At 32.9% G+C, this 23,345-nt stretch overlaps 1 protein-coding gene and 1 pseudogene across 3 annotated transcripts in view; one reads left to right on the top strand and one right to left on the bottom strand.

Annotated features, from left to right (window-relative positions):
* LOC145241405 (uncharacterized) overlaps positions 1 to 23,345 on the bottom strand; it is a 196,493-nt pseudogene that overhangs the window by 95,591 nt on the left and 77,557 nt on the right. The window lies entirely within an intron of this gene.
* LOC145241403 (dehydrogenase/reductase SDR family member 6-like) overlaps positions 1 to 23,345 on the top strand; it is a 123,418-nt gene that overhangs the window by 83,267 nt on the left and 16,806 nt on the right. For both annotated transcript variants that reach the window (XM_080104332.1, XM_080104333.1), the window contains exons 7-9: positions 3,129 to 3,242; positions 15,832 to 15,890; positions 17,484 to 17,576. In XM_080104332.1, the coding sequence (XP_079960458.1) occupies positions 3,129 to 3,242; positions 15,832 to 15,890; positions 17,484 to 17,576 (266 nt within the window). The remainder of the gene's footprint in view (positions 1 to 3,128; positions 3,243 to 15,831; positions 15,891 to 17,483; positions 17,577 to 23,345) is intronic.

Here is a 23,345-nt window from a genome sequence, read left to right as displayed (position 1 = left end):
GTCGAACGATTCGAACCCCGCGACACGAGACATCTCTGGCTCGATTAGCGGAGACCGTATCCATTCGGCTACCATTAATCGTGTGAAATAGCGTTGAATTTTAAACATTTTAATTTAAATGTTCATTACGTCAGACAGACAGTGATCAAGTCGTTATACGACGATCTACGCATAAGAGCTAAATTGACCGACTTTTATTCAACAGAAAGTGCTCAACTATAAGAAACGTATTTCTTAAAGGGGCTGTCATAATTATTTTTTTTTACTATAATAATTATATATATATATATATATATATATATATATAATTGAACAGAAGTTCAGAAAAACATTGGTACCGTCCGTTTCAAGCCCAACGTAAAGGGGACCAGTTAATGGTGAAACGTAAATAATGTTAGGCTCTCGCCAGCCATGTTGTTTCTGTCTGAGGAACAAAATTTCAAAACAAAAATATGTACTGTTCTGTTTTTGAATCTTTATAGCTTATTCCTATCTCTGCATATTTACTAAAATGCATTAAATAAAAAGATTAAAAGATTAGATAATTCATATTAGAATAAAATAAAATATACAGAGATAGGAATAAGCTATAGTTAAATAAAAATAAATATCATTATAAACAAATAAATACGGGCCTGAAATTTTTTTCCTCAGACAGAAACCACATGGCTGACTAGAGCCTAACATCATTTACGTTTTACCATTAACTGGTCCTCTTTATGTTGGGCTTGAAACCGACGTTATCAATGTTTTTCTGAACTTCTGTACAATTAAATAAATAAATATTAAGCTCTTATATCGAAAAAGGTTTTCTTTGTAATCGAGCACTTTGTTGGAATTTTTTCCCCAAAAAACAGTCAGCAATATATATATATATATATATATATATATATATATATATATATATATATATATATATATATATATTGCAACCGTTGAAACGGACACAGACTGCTTAATTTACCGGCAAATCTTCATCCTCTTCTATACCGCACCTCATTCAACACGGTAAGTTATCTTTTTTGTAACTTTGAACTATGAATGAACTCTCCACATTTTGAACGGTTTCACATATTTATGCCTTATGTTATTAAGTGTTGTGACTACAAATCATAAAACTTTAAGTTTCAACCCATGAAGCTACCAGCAAATATATAAAGCTATTTCGCTAATAATTTTTTCCTCTGATGAGAAGAAATAACATTATTTGAAACTCCGCGGATTAAGGAGCACCCAATTTTGGAGTATTCTGCCAAACAATAAAAACTGTTTGTATAACTCTACTTTGCAACTCTGTTCTTATATATATATATATATATATATATATATATATATATATATATATATATATATATATATATATATATATATACGCGTGTTTCGAGGTAATTATCTCTCGTCAGCGTAGCTTAACTATCGCTTGAAAAAACAACAATAACCTAAATCTAAATTTATAAGCGATAAAAATAAACAGTAAAGTCATCTAAGGCACCGGTTTGTGGTAAACTTGGTCTGGTGTTCGATCCCTAGAAACAGTTGAGCTACACTGACGAGAGGTAATTACCTCGAAACACGCGTGTACGTAGATTACTGTTTTAAAAATAATAAATAAATAAAAATGTTATATAATAATATCCAAACAAATTAAAAGGCGATTTTCTAAGTAAATAAAAAAGAAAAACGAGCTTCGTATTTATCGCTTGAAAAAACAACAATAACAAAAGAAATATATATATATTTGTTATTTCAAGCGATAAATACGGTTTGTATTGGCTCCGCTTCGAAGCTCATTTTTCTTTTTTATTTTCTATAATTTGATATATTAATTTCATATATATATATATATATATATATATATATATATATATATATATATATATATATATATATAAAATTAGAACAGAGTTGTAAAGGATATATATATATATATACAGTATTGTTTCGCTGTTTCACAGCTCATCAGTGCGGGTAGACAGGCAACTACCTCAAGCAAGGATTGAAACCTCACCGCCTGTACGGCAGTCAAGGCTCCTAAACATTACGCTAATCGGCGGCTGCTGTGCGAGTCGTGAGTTCACGATGTTTTGACATCGTCCGAAATACGCTCGATATAAGCTCGATTTATTTACACAAAGAGCTTCACTTAATGCGCAATACGCTAATTATGCTCAACTCTGGATGAGGAGCATTATATATATATATATATATATATATATATATATATATATATATATATATATATATATATATATATATATATATATATATATATATATCTTTTTCGGATTCTAAATACCCTTTTAGGTGTGGCTGATTTTTTCTATGTTTCATTTGATTAACTGGGTATATATCGTCAGTTAATTTTTGAAACTGTGTTTTATCAACTAGATTAATCCTCTTATTACTGGAATAATGGTAATGTTTCTAAGATTTCAATTTCTTCACATATCGTACTTAAGATGTCGGTATTTTTTTTTTTTTTACTCGCCTAAACCCTAAACAAGCCATATTGCCACTTGAACGTAAGGAGCTACTAATTGGGACCATGCCTAAGAAAGATTAAGATGATAGTTTACATTACATTTGAACTTCTGCATATCAGTACAGTTAGAGTAGTAGGTAGCAGGAAGGGAATTTCAGGGTGGAGCTGTTCTAGGGAAGAAGCTCTCTGGCATTAAGGGACCTACACAGTGAATGGGTGTGATTTTACTGCTAAGCGGGTTTGTCGGGAATATGTACGTCAAGGGGGCACCAGTGTGATGAGTTCATGAGGGCACATTCGATTAACATTCTCGTGAGAATTCGTCAGGCTTATGCCATTATGGCATAAGCCTGACGAATTCTCACGAGAATGAAACGCGGAATATTCTGGGTAGCTTAATTGCCACACATATTTCTATAACTTATATATATATACCTAATTTTATATATATATATATATAAATATTGAGGCCACAATTAACATTAAATAATGCATAAACATTGATTTTATATGCGAACATCATAATCTAAGTATTTTTTGTTTCCAAAAATATTAACTCACATGTTCAGAGTGGGGGGAGGGATGGACTTGTGTTGCCACTACATCCGCTACATTTTTTAAAAATTTCATATCAATATATTTGCAGGTGCTGCTAATCGATGTGTTTACGGCACCACGAAAGCCGCCGTGATTGGCATGAGTAAATCGATAGCCATTGATTTTGTGCAGGATAAGATAAGATGCAATTCTGTTTGTCCCGGTAAGTGAGATTGCCCTCGACGCGTCATTTTTGATGTTCTCATTCTTTCTGTCTTATTTTTCTTAATTTTTTTATTCCCCACCCCCCATAAACCTTAGATATGCGTATTAAATTGTAGATGAGCATTGTTGGCTTTGTTTAGGTGGCACATCATCATTATTGCGATCATCATCATCATCATCATCATCATCATCATCATCATCATCAGGAAGGTAGCCAAGTGGTTGACAACACGGACTGACAACCTGGGTGGGCCAGGTTCGAATCCAGTTCGTTCCACAGAAACACTTTCACGTAGAGACGTTGGTAACCTTCATGTGGTCTCTTCCGTACGTACCCAAATGTTTTTCAAGAAAGAATTCTAACTAGAAAGATATCGGGGAAACGAACGCCAACAATAATACTCTGATTCATTCGAAATGAATGAATGATACTCAACCACGACAAAGATAAAAATCATGATGATGATGATGATGATGATGATGATCATCATCATCATCGTCTGTTTTACATGCTGAGCGGTATTACGAAATTGACTTTCAAACTAACCGATCTCTGGCCAGGTGTTTATTCATCCATTATGCTTTCTATTTTTTCCGCTTACAAGTTTTCCTTCACGCTCTATTAAGAAATGACGCTGCTACATCAACTGCTCTACAGATATTAACCAAAAACTTTTTCATTCAACGTGCCCATACCATTGAAGTCTACACTTCTGCATAAATCTCTCTATCTATCTATATATCTATATATCTATAAAAGTGAACATGTCTGTGTGTCTGTGTGTGTATCTGTGTGTGTGTGTGTCTGTCTGTCTGTGTACATTTCCCTACGCAATAATTCTGTCAATTTTTAGACTACAGACTCGAAATTTGATATAGATTTGATTTGGGAAAATCTATGTGATCGATTTTCGGCCAGAAATTTGCCTGTTAAGGGGTCAAAGGTCAACAAACTCTACCAAATTCCTCCGACAATTTTTGGTCTACACACTTGAAATTTTAGATATAGGTTTCTTGGACATTGATCTAACTTAATAACTTGATTTCAGTCCAAAACAATAAATGTTAAGGGGTTATAAAAGGGGTCCAAGTTAAAGAAAGATTTTTTCCGCGTTCTTTTCCTCCTTTGCGGTATGGGTTCGAGCCTGCCTTCCTACTACCACATTTTTTTTTTGCTCAACATACACCTCTAAACACCCGGGCAACACCGGGCCGAAATGCTAGTCTATATATCTATAAAGGTGAACGTGTCTGTGTGTGTGTGCCTGTGTGTACATTTCCCTACACAATAACTCTGTCAAACTCCTCTGACAATTTGGGGTCTAAACATTTGAAATTTTAGATATAGGTTCCTTGGGCATGGATCTAACTTAATAACCAATTTGAGCCCAAAACAATACATGTTAAGGGTTCACAATAGGGGTCAAAGTTAATTTTTTTTTTTTTTGCTCAACATACACCTCAAAACACTCGGGCCACACCGGGCCGAAATGCTAGTATATATATAAAAGTGAACGTGTCTGCGTGTCTTTCTGTCTGTCTGTCTCTGTGCGTGTATCTGTCTGTTTACATTTCGCTACGTAATAACTCTGTCAATTTTCAGTCTACAGGCTCGAAATTTGATATATACAGCGTACTGAGATTTGAAAAAAATCGATGTGATCGGTTTTCGGACAGAAATTTCGCTGTTAAGGGGTCAAAGTTCAACGATTTGACCTTTGAGAACTCTACCAAACTCCTCCGACAATTTTGGGTCTAGACACGTGAAATTTTAGGCATAGGTTCCTTGGACATGCATCTAACTTAAAAACTTGATTTGAGCCCCAAAACCGTAAATGTTAAGGGGTCTAAATAGGGGCCAAAGTTAAAAAATTGCCCGTTTTTTTTTTTTGTTTTTTTAGCTCAACATACACATCCAGACACCCGGGCAACGCTGGACCGAAATTCTAGTATATCTATAAAAGTGAACGAGTCAGTGTCTGTGTGTGTGCCTGTCTTTCTGTGTGTCTGTGTACATTTCCCTACAAAATAACTCTGTCAATTTTCAGTCTACAGACTCGAAATTTGATATACAGGGTACTGAGATATGGGAAAATCTATGTGATCGAGTTTCGGCCAGAAATTTGGCTGTTAAAGAGTCAAGGTTCAACGATTTGACCTTTGAGAACTATACATCACTCCTCCAACAATTTTGTGTTTAAACAGTTGAAATTTTAGATATAGGTTCCTTGGACATGGATCTAACTTAATAACAACATTAAATGTTGAGGGGTCATAATAGGGTCAAAGTAAAAAAAAAATTGACCTTTTTCTTTTCTTTTTTTTTTTGCTCAACATACACCTCCAAACACCCGGGCAACGCCGGGCCGAAATGCTAGTAGATATATAAAAGTGATCGTGTCTGTGTGTCTGTGTGTCTGATTCTGCGTCTGTCTGTGTACATTTCCCTACGCAATAACTCCGTCAATTTTAAGTCTACAGACTCGAAATTTGATATACATGGTACTGAGAGTTTGGAATTTGTGATCGGTTTTCGGCCAGAACTTTTGCGATTAAGGGGTCAAAGTTCAACGATTTGACCTTTGAGAACTCTACCAAACTTCCGCGACAATTTTAGGTCTACACACTTAAAATTTTAGATATGGGTTCCTTGGACATTAATCTAACTTAATAACTTGATTTAAACCCCGAACACTAAATGTTAAGGGGTCATAATAGGGGTCAAATTTAAAAAAAATTGACCGCTTTTTAAAAAATAAAATTTTTTTGTTTAGCACAAACATCCAAACACCCGCGCAACGCGGGCGTAAATGCTAGTTTATTTATAAAATGAAAGTGTGTGTGTGTGTGTGTGTGTTTGTCTGTGTACATTTCCCTACACAATATCTCTGTCAATTTTAAGTCTACAGACTTGAAATTTGATATACAGTGTACTGAGATTTGGGAAAATTTTTGTAATCCGTTTTCGGCCAAAAATTTGGTTGTTAAACGAACAAAATTCAACGATTTGACCTTTGAGAACTCTACCAAACTCCTCCACCATTTTATCTACTTGACGATGAATTTGACGGTTCTGAAAAACAAGAAAATATATGAAGAAAAAACGATGATCATTATCTTGTAGAACAGAATACGTGCTTTCTAATGATATATAACACTTTGCCAAATATCAAAACAGGTTTTAGAATAATTGTTTTTTTATGAAACAGCGGGAACTTATGCAACAACCTGATAGTTAAGACAACGAAAGATAAAAATGTAATAGTATACAAGAGTTCAGAGAATCGTTAACCGTTAAAGGTGAAGAGAAGTTATTTTGACTTTAAATAGACTTTGATAAGACACATTTTTTTCGCGTCTGTGCGTTTAACTGTAAATGAGATAAGCATTGTAGACCTGCGTATATATTGGAGTGATATGTTTTTTTTTGCTCGTGAACTAATGCATGTATGAACTGTATACATGCGTTAGTTTAGAAAGGTGTATATGCTGTCGCTATGCTTAGCGGTTAGCGTGTGCCTCGCGTTGGCCTTTGTATTTTAAACTTTAAAATATTTATTTGCACAAGATATAAAATTATATTATAAACAGATTAGGCAAAGGCAAATGATTGAAAATGGGTCCTGTAATATGTCAGAGATACTTATTTGTCTTTAAATTAAACTTCTTCCACCGATGGCCATTTCCGGTTTCATCGTAACTCTACTTCCTGAGGAAATAATATAATAGACAGATGACTGCTTACTCAAAGCCAGTATTTATTGCAATTTCACTTTTTTATATTAAATATTAAATTATTTTTGAAGCATCTACATCATCTATATATATATAAAATCGAAAATGTGTGTATGTATATAAGTATGTATGTATGTTTGTATGTGTGTGTGTGTGTCCGCTAAAAACTTTCGACCGACACGACGAAAATTCAGAACCTCGGTGTCATATTGAAGCCCCATCCTTCGCCCCAAAAATATCGAAAAATTGGCCAAAAACGTTAATTTCTTCACCCCGAAATCGACAATTTTCGACAGGGAAGGGGGGTCAACAAAAACCGCCCTCTCGTGACGACGACCGGTTCTACGCATGCGTCAGATGACGTCATGACATGATTTACTTTAAATACTTGAAGAACTAACTAAATTTCTTGTACGTCGCGTTAGCTTAGTTGGTTAGCGCATTGGTTCGTTATCTAAAAGTTTTGGGTTCGAATCGCGGTGTGAGATGTCTTTTTTTTTTCGATGTTTTAAATTTAAATATTGAACCAGTGTTATTTAAGCCATTTTTCACGTAACGTTCGTTTTTCTGGGTTTTTTTTTTTTACTTCGTACCCACCGATTTTTTTAAATTTTAATATCGAAACAGGCTTATTTAAGCCATTTTTCACGTGTATTTGTTTTTGGTTTTAACGTTCGTTTTTGTTTTCTTTTTTGTTTTTTGGATTTTTACATTTAACATCGTCCGTTTGCCTTACGTTAGTTTTTTTGTGTTTTTTTTTTCGATGTTTTGATTACCCGCCCCCCTTAAGTTTTAACGTTCGTTTTTATGTTTTCTTTTTTTACTTCGCTTATAACAAACAAACTTAGTTTGACCTCATTTGCTGAATAGCTATTGCTTACGTCGTCGTCGTCGTCGTCGTCGTCGTCGTCAGCGTCACGTTCTACGACTTCCGTGCGGACACCTGTCAAATTGATTCTTACTTAAATGAATTCAAACATCTTTCAATAACTCATTTTGGCTTACCGAACGGTTCATGATTTTTTCACATTTTATTTTCTAACTTCGCCCCAGGGCTTCGGGTTCGATATTACCAACTTTTACCCTCCCACCCCGGTTTCATTTTTATTTAACCACGCACACACCTCCAAACACCCAGGCAACGCCGGGTACACCCGCTACTACATAATAAAGTAAACCCAAATAAATAGTTTGGATTAATTTCTGAAATGTCTTTCTGTCAAAATCTTTCGTATTACCAATAGTAACGTTCAGCGAATAGATAACTGAATACTAAAAAAGCCAGGACCAGTTGTGAATTTAATATTTCCTAGAAATTTCCTTCTTATATCTCGTATAGATTGCCGAGTTTTAAAAAAGTAGCATCTTATCAAGATTAGAAGCTATATCGACCGAAACGTTGTGAAAATATAAATCAACTAAACACTTTACCCGTTGAATATGGGCAAAAGTTATAGACCGTTGACTTAAATTGAGTGCTTTATGCCAAATTGATGGTGGAATATGGTTAAATAAATGCTAATTTTTCTATTAAATACTACTCTCTGTTAATTTCTATAAACCCCTGAATCTGTATTGAAAGTATATCATAATGCTTACTTCGCTGCACCTTTTCACAATAAAGGGCCATATAAAAGGTTTTCAGATCGGCCCCGTAGCTTCTAAGAAAACATATAGCCTATATGTGGCATCGTCGTAACTAATCCCAATTAAGCATGAAGTGTTCATCGAAGGGATACCATAATTCTCAGTTCGCTGCACCGTATTTTAAGAAGGCTTCATACAAAATTTCAGCCAGACCGGCACAGTAGTTTCCAAGAACAGTTTGAACGGACAGTCGGACAGACAAAGAGAAATATAATATATATATATATATATATGTGTGTGTGTGTGTGTGTGTGTGTGTGTGTACACTTGTGCCCGATATTATTCATACCCCCCCTTGAAAATTGAGTTTATTAGGTGTAACTTTGTAAGACTTTATTGTTTACGTCCATATTGATACATATTCTTAATAAACCTCTTCTGATCATTTTCGTCATTTTAAAATCTCGGGATACTTGTAATAAAAGAAATATACAGCTATTTATAAAATCTGCAATGTTAAAAAATAATCATACCCCCTTATTTTTGTCAGTATTAATCGAGTTTCTGGCTGTTTGTTTCCTGTTTGATTCTTATTTTGAATGCTTTTATACAACCTTTGATTAATTTCATTTCGTTTTTTGCATTTTTCAGAAATTAAAATGATATCAACTGAAAACCAATAAAAGAATAAAAAATATTAGAATGGGGGGAAAAAAGAGCTTAGTAATGATCTTAGGACTAAAATTGTGAATTCACATAAGGATGGTTTAGGTTACAAGTCAATTTCCAAGAAATTTGAGGTCCCTACAGTAACAGTACAGAGCATCATCAAAAAATTCCAGAGCCACCACACAACAAACAACTTAATTGGTAGAGGAAGGAAAAGGAAACTGTCTGCTAGAGCCACCAGGAATATTGTAAGAAGTGTTAATGCAAATCCAATCACTACTACTAAGGACATTTTAGAAAATCTGGAGTCTTCTGGCATAAAAATATCAAGGCAAACATTGCAAAGGACACTGCATGAAAATGGTCTGAAAGGAAGAAGACCAAGAAGGACTCCATTGCACACCGGAAAACACCTTGCAGCACGTCTAAAGTTTGCTAGGACCCATGTGAATTCTCCAGAGTTCGTTTTCTCAAGTATTTTGTGGACTGACGAAACAAAAATTGAATTGCTTGGCCATATGGATGCTTCTTACGTTTGGAGGAAGAAAGGAGAAGCTTACAACCCAAAGAACACCATACCCACGGTGAAACATGGTGGTGGTAGCCTAATGTTTTGGGGCTCCTTTTCGGCTAGTGGTCCAGGTAGTTTGGTCAAGATAGATGGAACCATGAAGAAGGAGCAATATTTGGAGATACTCCAGAAAAACATTAGACAGGATGCGGAGAAGCTCCATTTAGGACCAAACTTGGTCCTTCAACAGGATAATGATCCAAAACACACTGCCAAAATAGTCAAGAAATGGTTTGAGGATAATCAAATTAATGTTTTGGAATGGCCTAGCCAGAGTCCCGACCTGAACCCTATCGAAAACCTCTGGCACATATTGAAAACTGAGTTTAAAAAGCAGAAACCTAGAAATTTGAGGGATTTGGAGAACTACTGCATTGAAGAATGGTCAAAAATCAGTGTTGATGCTTGTAAAAACCTTGTTGATAAATATCCAAAACGGTTACAGGCAGTTATTAAGAATAAAGGGCATGCTATTGACTATTAGTAAGAGAGGTATGAATAATTTTGAACTAGTGCCATTATTGTTTTTCTTTGTATAATGTTTCAAACTTGCATAATTTATTTATTTGTTGAGTTTAAATTAAATGCTTATGCTTGATTTATTGTTTGAAATCCCTTTAATATTGTCTACCTTCTGGTTTGAGCAATATTCTTATAGAAATCTCAAAGATCCGAGGGGTATGAATAATATCGGGCACAAGTGTATATGTCTGTGTATATATTTATATATATATATATATGTGTGTATGTGTGTTTACACACACGTGTATATATATATATATATATATATATATATATATATATATATATGTGTGTGTGTGTGTGTGTGTGTGTGTGTATCGAAGCGATTAATCGAAATCGGGAATCAGAAATATCGGAACTTTTAGGAGTATCAGAATCGATATCGGACTGGGTAAAAAATAGTACCTATATTCCAATGCCCAAAACTATGCTTTAATTTTCTGTTTTTAATTAATTTTGTTAAAAGTAAAATCCTTATATTGTTTGTAGCAATAATAAAATAATAAATATTTATTGATTTTAAAGAAATAATAAAATTTTAAATCTGTAGATCATCCCATTACGAGTATTTTTTGCGCTTGGTAGAATATTTGCACATGTAGCATATATTTTCACGATAATTATAAAAAATAACTACTTCACAGTAAAATATTTAGTGATTTATAAAGAATAGGAATCGAAATCGGTAATTGTATCGGAATCCTGAAATTAATAAAGACTTGGTAATTGTATTGGGATTGAGAAAAATATTTGAAGCGTCACATCACTAATATATTTCTATATATCTACTAGCATGGGTACCCGGCGTTGCCTGGGTTGACATGAAGTTCCATTTGGAACACACCTGCTATACTAATCATTTTCATCATGGGCAACGTGGATACCCCTACAACAATTCTAAAAATAAAAGAACAGATCAAAACATCGCCCAAAAGAGAAGTATGTGATACCCTCTCCACCAGATATTTCGGCAGAAGGGATACAAAGAGAAGAAACTATTCTCCGGATATTGAGCACTGGACCCCCCCAATAAATAATTAAAAATAAATCATTACAACTTTTGTTTCAATAAAAATAGCAGCGAATGCCCGTGCGATCGCAAAAAAAAAAAAAAAAAAAATTAGCCAAGTAGGCAGAACTCCTAAAAAAAGGTTAACCAAAAATTAATTCCAAAAACAATTACATGAATTTTTTCGTCATTGCAATGCCCCACCCCCCGCCCCAATGTAATTTGTCATATTTTGGGGTTCGTTTTGTTTATGAAATTGTTAGGTGAAAGTACAGAGTGGTCTCATAAAATTAATTAAATTATCGTTATTTTATGTTTTAAATATAATTCCCGCCCCCCCCACCGCAAAAAAGTAAAAAAACGAATTGCATTTTATGTTTTGTTCCCCCTTGATCGCCAAACTTGAAAAAAATGCTAGGGATGACATATCTCGTTGAACGCTTGGTGGCCAAAAAGTGGGTGCTCATTTTACGTTAAATAAATATGGAAAAGTGATCCACCACTCTAAAATGTTAATTTTCTTTCTTTTCAAAATTTCTTTCATATTATTTATAAAGGCTATTTAAGCGTATAGGCAAAAAAGTAGCTTTTTTAGGTGGGTCACATCGTAAAAAGTTGACCGATTTCTGTATAGCCGTTTATAGAATAATAAAAACAAACACATGAAATCTTTTCTTCAGTTTCTCGGAAGTTTTTTTTTTTTAAACAATAAAAGCCAAATATTTTTCTATCTACTCGGAATTATTTTTTCAAGCTAGAAATTTATTGAAATTACCAAATTATTTTATTAGGTGATAGTTTTTATTTTTTGTTTATGTTCCAAAGGAGCAAATAACTCTAAAACAAAGATGTACAAAAATCGATGTTGGAATAATAATTCCAAATAAATTTAATTAAATATGATATCAATATAAGTATTGTTTAAAACTTTTAAATAACGATTTTAAATAGAAAACTTATAACAATTCTCTCGCTAGAAGCATTAACTAAGGTACCGCTATTTAATAAAATCGATTTTTCTTAATGTAATATGTAAATCAGATGATCTCTTTATTGTATCTAGTTTTCAAGAATGATACTATATATAGAAATAAATGAGAGAGTAAAGCAGGAAACCTTTTGTATATAGTAATCAAATTGTGAACAAACAAATAAACAGGAATACAAATTTATATATATATATATATAAGTGTCAGTGTACATTTCCCTACACAACAACTCTGTCAATTTTCAGTCTACAGCCTCGAAATTATCATTACAGGCGATAGTCATTAATCTATCTATCTATCTATCTATCTATCTATCTCACTATATATCTATAAAATGAACGTGTGTGTGTGTGTGTGTGTTTGTACATTTTCCTTGGGCATGGATCTAACTTAATAACGCGATTTGAGTCCAAAACAATAAATTTTAAGGGGTCATAATAGGGGTTAAATTTTTTAAAAAAATTGACCGCTTTTTTTTTTTTTTTGCTTTTGCTCAAAATACACCTCCAAATACCCAGACAACGCCGTGCACCCATGCTGATATATATATATATATATATATATATATATATATATATATATATATATATATATATATATATATATATATATATATTTATATATATATATATATATATATATAAGTGAACGTGTCTGTGTATCTGTGTATCTGTCTGCCTGTGTACATTTCCCTACGCAATAACTGTCAATTTTAAGTCTACAGATCTAACATTTGATATACAGGGTACTGAGATTTGGGAAAATCTATGTGATTTGTTTTGGCCAGAAATTTGGCTGTTAAAAGGTCAAAGTTCAACGATTTGAACTTTGGGAACTCTACCAAACTCCTCCGACTATTTTGGGTCTACACACTTGAAATTTTAGATTTACGTTCCTTGGAGATTGGGCTGAAATGATAGTATATTCCTAAAAGTGAACGTGTCTGTGTGTCTGTCTGTGTGCATTTCCCTACGCAATAACTCCGTCAATTTTCAGCCTACCGACTCCAAATTTGATATACAGCGTACTGAGGTTTGAGAAAATCGATGTGACCAGTTGCCAGCAAGAAATTAGGCGTTTAAGACGTCAAAGTTCAACGATTTGACCTTTGAGAACTCTACGAACCTCCTCCGACAATTTTGAGTCTAAACACTTGAAATTTTAGATATAGGTTCCTTGGACATGGATCGTACTTAATAACTCAACTTGAGCCCAAAACAATACATTTTAAGGGGTCATAATAGGGGTCAAATTTTTAAAAAAATATGACCTCTTCGGTCTCTACCAAATTACTCAATATAATTACAATTGTCAAAATAAATGTAAAAAAAAAATTGTTGTTACGCCGAAATGAAGTAACGTTGGACCTGATCAGTACGAAAATGGGTGACCTTTTAGGAATTCCAGGTGCTGTATGTGCTCTCCGCTTATCTTGGCATTGTCTCCAGCCGTCTAACTCTTCTCTTTCCCATTGGAATTAAGCAGTGCGGATTCATGAGAGGTGTGATTGGGAGATTGTGCAACCCTTTCCTCACAATTACACGCAATCTACCCTTACAGGGTGTTACCATTGCCTCTTGAGACTGAACGGAGGCATCGCAATCGTCCTGTTGTAAACTATCGCAAAACTCACTGTCACTCATAAAACGAACTCTAAAATATATTGTCCGATCTTTTGCTCCTTTTGGTTATACATTTAAACACTATATTATTCTACATATATGTGTTAATGTTTGTTACATCACTACGGATGCACACCAATTCTAAAATATACATAAATCAAATGGCAAAAAAAATCATATCGTCCTTAAAGACAGTCAGCTTTTATGGTTTGGATACATAAAAGCTTAGCATTATATGCTACACCCCTTCTACATAATCCGTTTTATAGTACAGTTATTTAAATAGATTCACTCACCTTCAATGTGTTATCGTTATTTAATGTGTTGTAATTTCATTTTTGGCCGACAATGCGGTATTATTAAGGTTACAAACTTCCGGTTTGCAGTACAAATAATATTATGCCACTATAATTTGTCTTTGACTATATTAAATGATTTTTATAATACAAAATGCTTACATTTTAGGACTTATTTTCTAAAGCACTAATAAAGACATTAATTAATATTAATAAAAGTTACGTAATTATTTTAAAAGAAATATGAACACTTTATTTCGTAAAAAACGGCATACACTTGAAATAAAATAAAAAATAGTATTCGAAAATAGCTCACGATCCGGCACTGTTGTTAAATTCATAAGATACATAATGAATGTGAAATTTCTTACAGTCTCCAATTGTAGTAGAGACAGTAGAATAGTTGTATGAAATTTACAATCCTATTTAAGCTTTCTTTTGTTTTTCTTTGTGAACAATTTCCTATACTCATTTATTCATTGCGGACTATTATCCTCATCTTTTAGTTTGTTTCACGACGTTTCGCCCAACTATTCCTCTGGCCTTCGTCAGGTGGTAACTGCGACGGAATAGAAACTCCAAATCTCCTAACTGCATTCTTAGTAATTACTGCCGTCTATAGTTGTTTCCGCTCAACATGTTTTGGCCAATTAAGCGTCTTACCGGCTTTGGATAGGATTGAAAACCTGGAATCGTAGAGATTCAACATCTCTATCCACTGCGCCATGGGCCCCGAAGGGCAATCAAGATTAAATTTTTTTGGTTTTATAAATCCATTTTTATTATATTTGATCTTACATGGCCGGGTCTGTACCGAATGGTATATATTATTTAATTGAAATGTTTATTGAGCTGAGTATTATTTATTCATTTATTTATTACGAACTATTATCATCATCTTAGTTGTTGTTTCAGGACGTTTCGACCAACTATTTCCCTGGCCTTCATTCAGAAAACAACTATGGAAGGCAGTAATTACTAAGAATGTAGTTAGGAGATTCGGAGTTCCTATCCCGTCGCGGTTTCCACCTGACGAAGGCCAGAGGAATAGTTGGCCGACACGTCGTGAAACAAACTAAAAGATGAGGATAATAGTCCGCAATGAATAAATGAGTATAGGAAATTGTTCACAAAGGAAAACAAAAGAAAGCTTAAATAGGATTGTAAATTTCATACAACTATTCTACTGTCTCTACTACAATTGGAGACTGTATGAAATTTCACATTCATTATGTATCCTTTGAATTTAACAACAGTGCCGGATCGTGAGCCATTTTCGAATACTATTTTTATTTTATTTCAAGTATATGCCGTTGTTTACGAAATAAAGTGTTCAGAGGAATAGTTGGCTGAAACGTTGTGAAGCAACAACTAAGAAAGTTGAGGATAATAGTCCGCAATAAATAATACTCATCTCAATAATGAATTCCAATAATTTAAATAATTTCCCATGCCTTTGTTCTGCTGATAAGCTTAGTTCTTCTTTTATTCATTATATTTTGTTTCTGTTTATTTATTCTTAAGATTACGAGGTTGCGTCGATTATATGACATTTCTATTTTCTTTCCTCTTTTTTTATGTTTGCAGGTACTGTGGACACACCGTCATTACGTGGCAGGATAAATGCCTATGGCGATGCCGAACAAGTAAGTAGATAGAACATCGAATTTACATATAAAATGATACTGATTGTTGCCTCTTAGTTAATTAGTATGGCCGATACGTTGCCCATACTTATTCACTAACTTCAAAGAGTGTAATACATCATCATGACGCAACAGTAGAATAAATATGGCTTTCTTTGTGTAACAAGAAGCAATAGCCAACTGATTTTAAGTTATTTGGTGCCATTTAGCTGAGAAAGTTATTAATCATGATTTGCATAAAAACATTATTTCAAACAAAGCTAAAATCTGTAAGAGGATTGTATAGTTTGCTTGAAGTATCGTGTTCACTATATGCAGATAATTAATAGAAGAATGTGGATAAATATACCGAGATGCTAGAAGCAAAAAAGATGCCGACTAACAAATCTTACTTGTTTCCAGATTTCCCTCGATAACTATACTCTGATGTGAGAAGCCTTCATATTCTAACTTTTTTATATTTGGGTGGGGGTCCATTTCTTTATCCCAAGCTATTCTCTGACTCGTACCAATATTTTTGAAGACAACTAAATTGTTTAAATTAGACATTACCGAGGAATTCAAAAGAAATAAATTAAGTTACATCACTTGTTTTACAACTAGAATTTTATGAAACGGTACATTTAACCATCAATTTGGCAGAAAGCTCCATTCTAAGTCAACGAGCAATAACTTTTGCACGTTTTTAAATGACTAAGACGTCTATTATATCTATCTATCTATCTATCTATCTCTTTCTTTCTCTCTCTCTCTTTCTCTCTCTCTCTCTCTCTCTCTCTCTATATATATATATATATATATATATATATATATATATATATATATATATAATTCAATAACAGTAACGTTTGAATATATGGTTAAGTGGCAGTTTCAGTCATTTAGATCTGCTTTAAGGCTTCACCGCTCGCTCATTTTTCGACCAAATTTCAAACAATTATTACAGTTTATAGATCACCTTCTCAGTTATATTATGAAATAAAATTTTCAATTTTCGTTCAGTAAAACCAAAATTAAGGTGGATTTACTGGTGTTCAAAATCGTAAAAAAAACATAAAGAGGTGAGCGACGTTTTTTATGACTGGTATTTATAGCAACCACCATTGCGACTACTATTGCTTCCAATTCACCGCTATCGTGACAAAAGAAGAAACAAGTGAAATAGAGAGAATGAAAGGGAGATAAATGGAAGGATGTTATTGAAAGCAGACGAGTGCCGTACATTGTTATTAAAATATAATAAATTTATAACTTAAAAAATTGCAGCATTAAGATTGTTTTTAATTGAATTGAAAGAATTGAATATATAATGTTATAAATTTGATTTGTAACATTATATATTCAATCTTAATGCTACAATATTTTAAGTTATAAATTTATTATATTTTTTACTAGAATATCTTGTCTTTTTCCTTTCCAGTTTTAGCAACTAGTCCTTTACTTTTCCATGTTTAAGCTTAACCATATTACTTTTCATGCTCGCATTTTTCTATTGTAATATATGTATGTATAATGTTAATATTACCCCTCCCCCCCCCGGAACATATTTTCCTATGCATATTTTACATTGGGAACTTGTATATTTTTCCTCAGGCAATGAGAGATTTTGTTGCGCGCCAAAAGATGGGTCGTTTAGCCACAGCAGAAGAAATTAGTCATTTGATTGTTTATTTAGCGTCCGACGAGGTAAATATAACTTTGCATAAGTCTATTGTATAAACCTGCCCTTTCCCTCTTATACTTTTATATTCGCATTCTAAACCTCCTCCTCTCTCTTTGTCTCTCTCTATCCCGTTTTCCTCTCCAGGTTTAATGTTCATTATACGCCAAACACCTTTTAAACTTGAAATTCATCATTAACTGAAAAACGATCGCAATCAACCTACACATGGAATATGATATGCGTTGTTTCATCAGCATGTTTCAAAAGATGAACTAGTGAGTGAAATACTGATAAGTTATTTGTGCCAGCAGGATGTCCGATTTTCTCTCAAATTACGTTGGATTTGATAGGCGACTTTGAATATATTAATAAAATTACCAACATATAAACATGGGATATTTATACCGCAATTTAACAGTTATTATTAAAACACACTCACATTGACACACCAGTTCTGGTAAGTTATGCAACTATGAGCCTGGCTAGTACCAGATGAGTAAACATTTAGGAACGCTAGGCACTGGATATGCTCTGCGCTTATCTCAACATGGTTTCCAGTTTTCCTGAACTGTTATATAAGAAACCTATTAACAGCCATAACTCAACTACCAGATTAAATAATAACACCAACTTAAATCAATCTACCGATCAATTACTAATCAACCCACCACATAATAATCCAACAATAGACCTAACGGAAAATAATCACAATAATCAAGAGGTAATATACATTGGTTCCATATCTGGCCTAATAAAACATAGAATTTCAACGCACAAACATTCTTTTAAAAATAACTCTCTATCAAACCAAACTACTCTATCCAACTATATTTGGCAACTAAAAAATAGCAATATTTCTTTCAACTTAAAATGGCAAATAATTGAGACTTGCAAATCATATAAACCAGGAGATAAATTTTGTGCACTATGTACAAAAGAAACCCTAAAAATTTTTAAATATGAAGATATAAAAAGTACAACCAAACTATTAAATTCAAGACACGAGCTTCTGACATGTAATCATAAACGTTGGTTTAAATTTAATAAATATAAACCACCTTAAATCATTAAAAATTACTCATTAGTAAAAATAGATTACAATTATTATTTATTTATTTTTTTTTTAATAAATTAAGTTAGACCAATTACCTCCCTTAGACCCGTAAAACAAATAATAAATAAAGTCAATAACACATTACAATTATCTCCCCTTAAAAACTTGTAAAATAAATATTCTCTGTATATATATTAACTGTAGCGTCTTTAAATCAAAAATACACTAACGGAAACAATTTATTGCACGAGCGTCACCCTTTTAAAATTCATCATTCAATAAAATAAAAAGCTATAGCAAACATCTAAATGACTACTTTAAACACAGTTCCTGATTTCAAAAAAAGAAAAACTAAAAGGTAACTATCTCTATATATTGTTAAATCAAGTTTATTATGTAAATTCAAAAATATATATATATTTTTCTACTCATTTCTATCTCTAACCCATATTAATTTTCTTATAAATTTTAAATCCAAACCTTTTATTTCAATTTTTTCAGATTCATCTGCCTTACTTTTAATGCTAGGTTTATTTATGGTGTCTTTTAAATTCAATAAAAATCCTCCTAAATTTGCTGATGAGGAGACCGTGCTTACCAAAAAAACTATATATAATTGTTCTACATAACTTCATGTATACCACAATAAAAAGCACGGATTTCCGAAACGATCGTACAGATAATTGATTTTGTTGTTGTTCCTTCTTATGAAACTGATTTTTAATTTAATTAAAATTTGATTTTTAAATTTAAATTTTTTTTTTAAATTTTTAAATTGTAAATCACATTACTTAATATTGAATTAGCTCTAGGACATTTAACTATCGAGCTTATTATATATCTAAATTACAACGACCACTTTCTATTTCCTGTATTTTAATTAAACTAGTAATTTAACTGTTACATTAAAATACACTTAGCTCTTTAGACTATTGTTCTAATCTCCTTTAAATTATATATATATATATATATATATATATATATATATATATATTCCTTTTAGTGTCATTTAATAACTCTTGCTGGCATTTTTTTTAAGTGATAACATGTACATTTCAGTTGACCTATATTATTTTGGCCTATATATATTTTCGCGCCTTTAACATTTCCTGTCTGGGTCGTTTTGACTTTTGTTTCCCTTTATTTTATATTTAACTTTATCAGTTTTTTTTCTCTCTCTCTCCTTTTTCTTCCTAGATCTTTTTTATTTATAGTTATGTCTCGGAAGTAGAGTGAAAAGCACGTCTTATTTTTCTTTTATTAATATTATTTTTTTCCTTGTAAACATGTTTGTAAATTATTCCATGGATTTCTGCCTTTGGATTATTATGGATCATCTTCTTCCAATTACGGGATTTCCTTTGATTTTACTTGTACAAATGGAAATTCTTTTAACTTTCTTGAAGTTTTACATTTGGATTTTACCGTCACTGGATTTTTTTATCTTCCACCAGACTATCCATTTATGTGTAATCACCTTTTTCTTTACCATATTCCCTCTGCTTAACTTATTTTGTTTTCAATTAAGATCTTTGACTTACTTGTTGTTTCATCGAATACTTCTGCATGCAAAATCCGATCCCGCATTTTGCTAATTCCTACCCTCTGATGAGAAGGAGATATTTCTTCGAAACTCCGCGCATTAAGGACTATCCATTTATCTAGTGTTTCCCTTTCAGATTAAATATGTTTTTAACTCATTTCAAAGTGTTTTTAACATATTTTATTAACTGTTTGCTCATATATATATATATATATATATATATATATATATATATATATATATATATATATATATATATAATAAAATAAAAATTACAATAAGTTTACCAAGGTAATCAAAATGGTAAACTTAAAATATATTATAAATATTAAAGAGTTAATATTTACAAGTAAAGTAATCTCAACCAGATGTAAATGCTCAATAAAACCGAAAAGGAAATAGAGCTTATAATATGAACAAATGATTAATAAAACATGTTAAAAGACATCTTGAAAAAGAGTTTAAAAACATATTTGATTATAAATTTTCCGTTTTTTTTTTTTTTTGTTTTGTTTTTTTTAAACCTTAATTTACTTGATTCCTCCGGCCTTGGCAGACGTGTTTTAAAGATTCTCTCCAGTGCTTTTTCTTTCAATGATTTGGAACTCATTCCATTTGCGATTTTTTCCAAAGAATTCTGCCTTTTGGATCATTTTGGACCATTTGGAACTTACCCATTGGATTGGAAATTTTTAATTCGACCGTGTTTGGATTTTACCATTCTTGGATTTTTTTACCCTTCACCGGACTATCCATTAATGTGAAATCTTTTTATCATTTTTCTTTTACCTCCTATTCCTCTTACCTCACCCTTTTTTTAACCAAGTAAGATCTGTGACTTACTTGTAGTTTCATTAAATACTTTTACATGCAAAATCCGATCCCGCATTTTGCTAATTGCTACCCTCTGATGAGAAGGAGATATTTCTTCGAAACTCCGCGGATTAAGGACTATCCACTTATCTTGTGCTTCCTTTTTATAATTAAATATGTTTTTAACTCTTTTTCAAGATGTCTTTTAACATGTTTTATTAATCATTTGTTCATATATATATATATATATATATATATATATATATATATATATATATATATATACTTGTAACTAGAAATTAAAGCAGTACCGGTTCAAGAGAGGTGTGGTTGGAGGTTGTGCAACTACTGAAAAAATAATTTTACGCGCAGGCATGCTTCGATGGGTACCCATAGTCTGACAAGATTTAACGGAGCCGTTTATTTAGGTTTAAAGTTGATTTATCGGTTTACATGTTAACTGAGAGCTGGTTTTAGTAAACGAACGACAGGCATACAAATTGACATGTTAGAATTATTAAAACGTAACCGCAATTTTCAATGCAAAGACTGGACAGAATTGTGTACAGTAAACGCTTGACGGTGACAGCTTTCTATTTAAAGGTTAAAAGACAATATACATTTAAGTATATAGTATGAAACAACTCTACATCTGGTAGCGAATTTAGTAGGTTTATGGCGTTATATTTGCTATTAATCGCATGCTCGTACTGACCCGTAATAATAACTTTATTGCATTATTTACTCTATTGTAACTGTATTGTAATCTTCTCTCTATAAATAAAATGAACTCATTTTTCCCGTCGGATTTTGACATTAATAGGATTAAAAATCAAGATATTTCATGCAAATATAATATGCACAAACGGCAGAACAATATCTGAGGTGTGTTATAGGCTTATTATTTCTCAAATTCCTCGATAATCTTAGATTTCTATACTTTTTCTGCTGAGAAGTCACGGCCAAAATCGGTTAAGATCAATGGTAGTGGTAAAATATTTTCTCTCTAATAAATTCCTCCTCCCCCTGCCACCACTTAACACCGTTTGGGGATCGTTCACAAGGAACAGTTGAGAAGAGAACACCGGTTTGGCTTTGTAGTTCTTTCATGTGAAGTTATTTAAAATCACTAAACTAAGCTGCAGTGCTCTGTGGCGTAGTGGTTAGCGTGCTGGACAATTCACATTATATTTCCACGTTCGCGCCGACCTACCGTAGTCGTTTTCCCCCCCCCCCCCCTAAACAACTGGAATGGACTTTTCTTGGTGGCCGAACTGTTAACGTTGAAGATGTTTGTTTTTTTTGTTTTTTTTTTTCACACTTTATTTTCCTACTTTTACTCATGACTCCGGGTTTGATCCTTCCTACTTACCTACCATAACATTTTTTAAAACTCCCCCCCCCGTCTCGGAAACAAACACTCGGGCAACGCCGGGTACCCCCGCTAGTATTTAAATAAAATCTGTCGGGATGCTTTACTAAAGTTGAAATCCCTCGCAAGTTTACAACTCTAATAGCACCCGCTCACAAGAGAGAGTGCAGTAGCTGTACTGGGTTCACAAAATTGAACAATGAAGCTGCATATAGATCCAATTGCTGAGCTTCTGCCAGGACTGGCTGAAATATGCCGAGGATTCAGATTCTGGTGGGTTGCTGGATAGCCTTTACGCGGGTCGTAATGAACATATTTGGAACTGGTTAAACCCAACTCGGAAAATAGAGTTACAAATCCTAGTTAGCACTGACGAGGCGTGTTCGATTTATTTCAAATCAAGCAAAATAAAAATAAATAGAACTTTATATCCCGCATCAGTACGAGAGAATGTCGAAAAAAATGAGTAGGAACCAAGATTGAGTGGTGAATATAATCACAGCTTACATCATGGCATCCATAAAGTAATCTGCCTTCATCCATCGTATAGAACGTTGATGTGGCAAGAAACGGATGCTGGAATAAAAATATTTATAAGCTTCGAATACCTGTTATCAACGTTCTTAGCTGTCACTAAACGGACGGATTAATGGAAGTCGATAGAATGGGTTTTACTAATCGAACGGTTAAGAATGGATAAGGATAACTAATAGTATTGAAAGCAGTATTGCTACAAAAAAGTCGACTATGCGATGAAGCTGTAATGGTAAATTCGTCGTGCACGAAGAAAGTATACTACGTAACAAATGTCCAGTGGCGGCAACTTGGTTCTTTTCTTTCTATTTAAAAGGTTAAAACACAATATACATTAAAGTATATAGTATGAGACAACTCTACATCTGGTAGCGGATTTAGTAGGTTTATGGCGTATAGATTACATTATATTCACTATTAATTGCATGTTCGTATTGATCCTTAATGATAATAACTTCGATTAATCCTGTAGTTTA

Source organism: Euprymna scolopes, chromosome 20 (assembly GCF_053919585.1).
Source record: "Euprymna scolopes isolate OS-2025 chromosome 20, ASM5391958v1, whole genome shotgun sequence".
Lineage (NCBI taxonomy): Eukaryota > Metazoa > Mollusca > Cephalopoda > Sepiida > Sepiolidae > Euprymna > Euprymna scolopes.
Note: the sequence above shows the minus strand (reverse complement) of the source record. Positions and strands in the feature narration are given on the sequence as shown.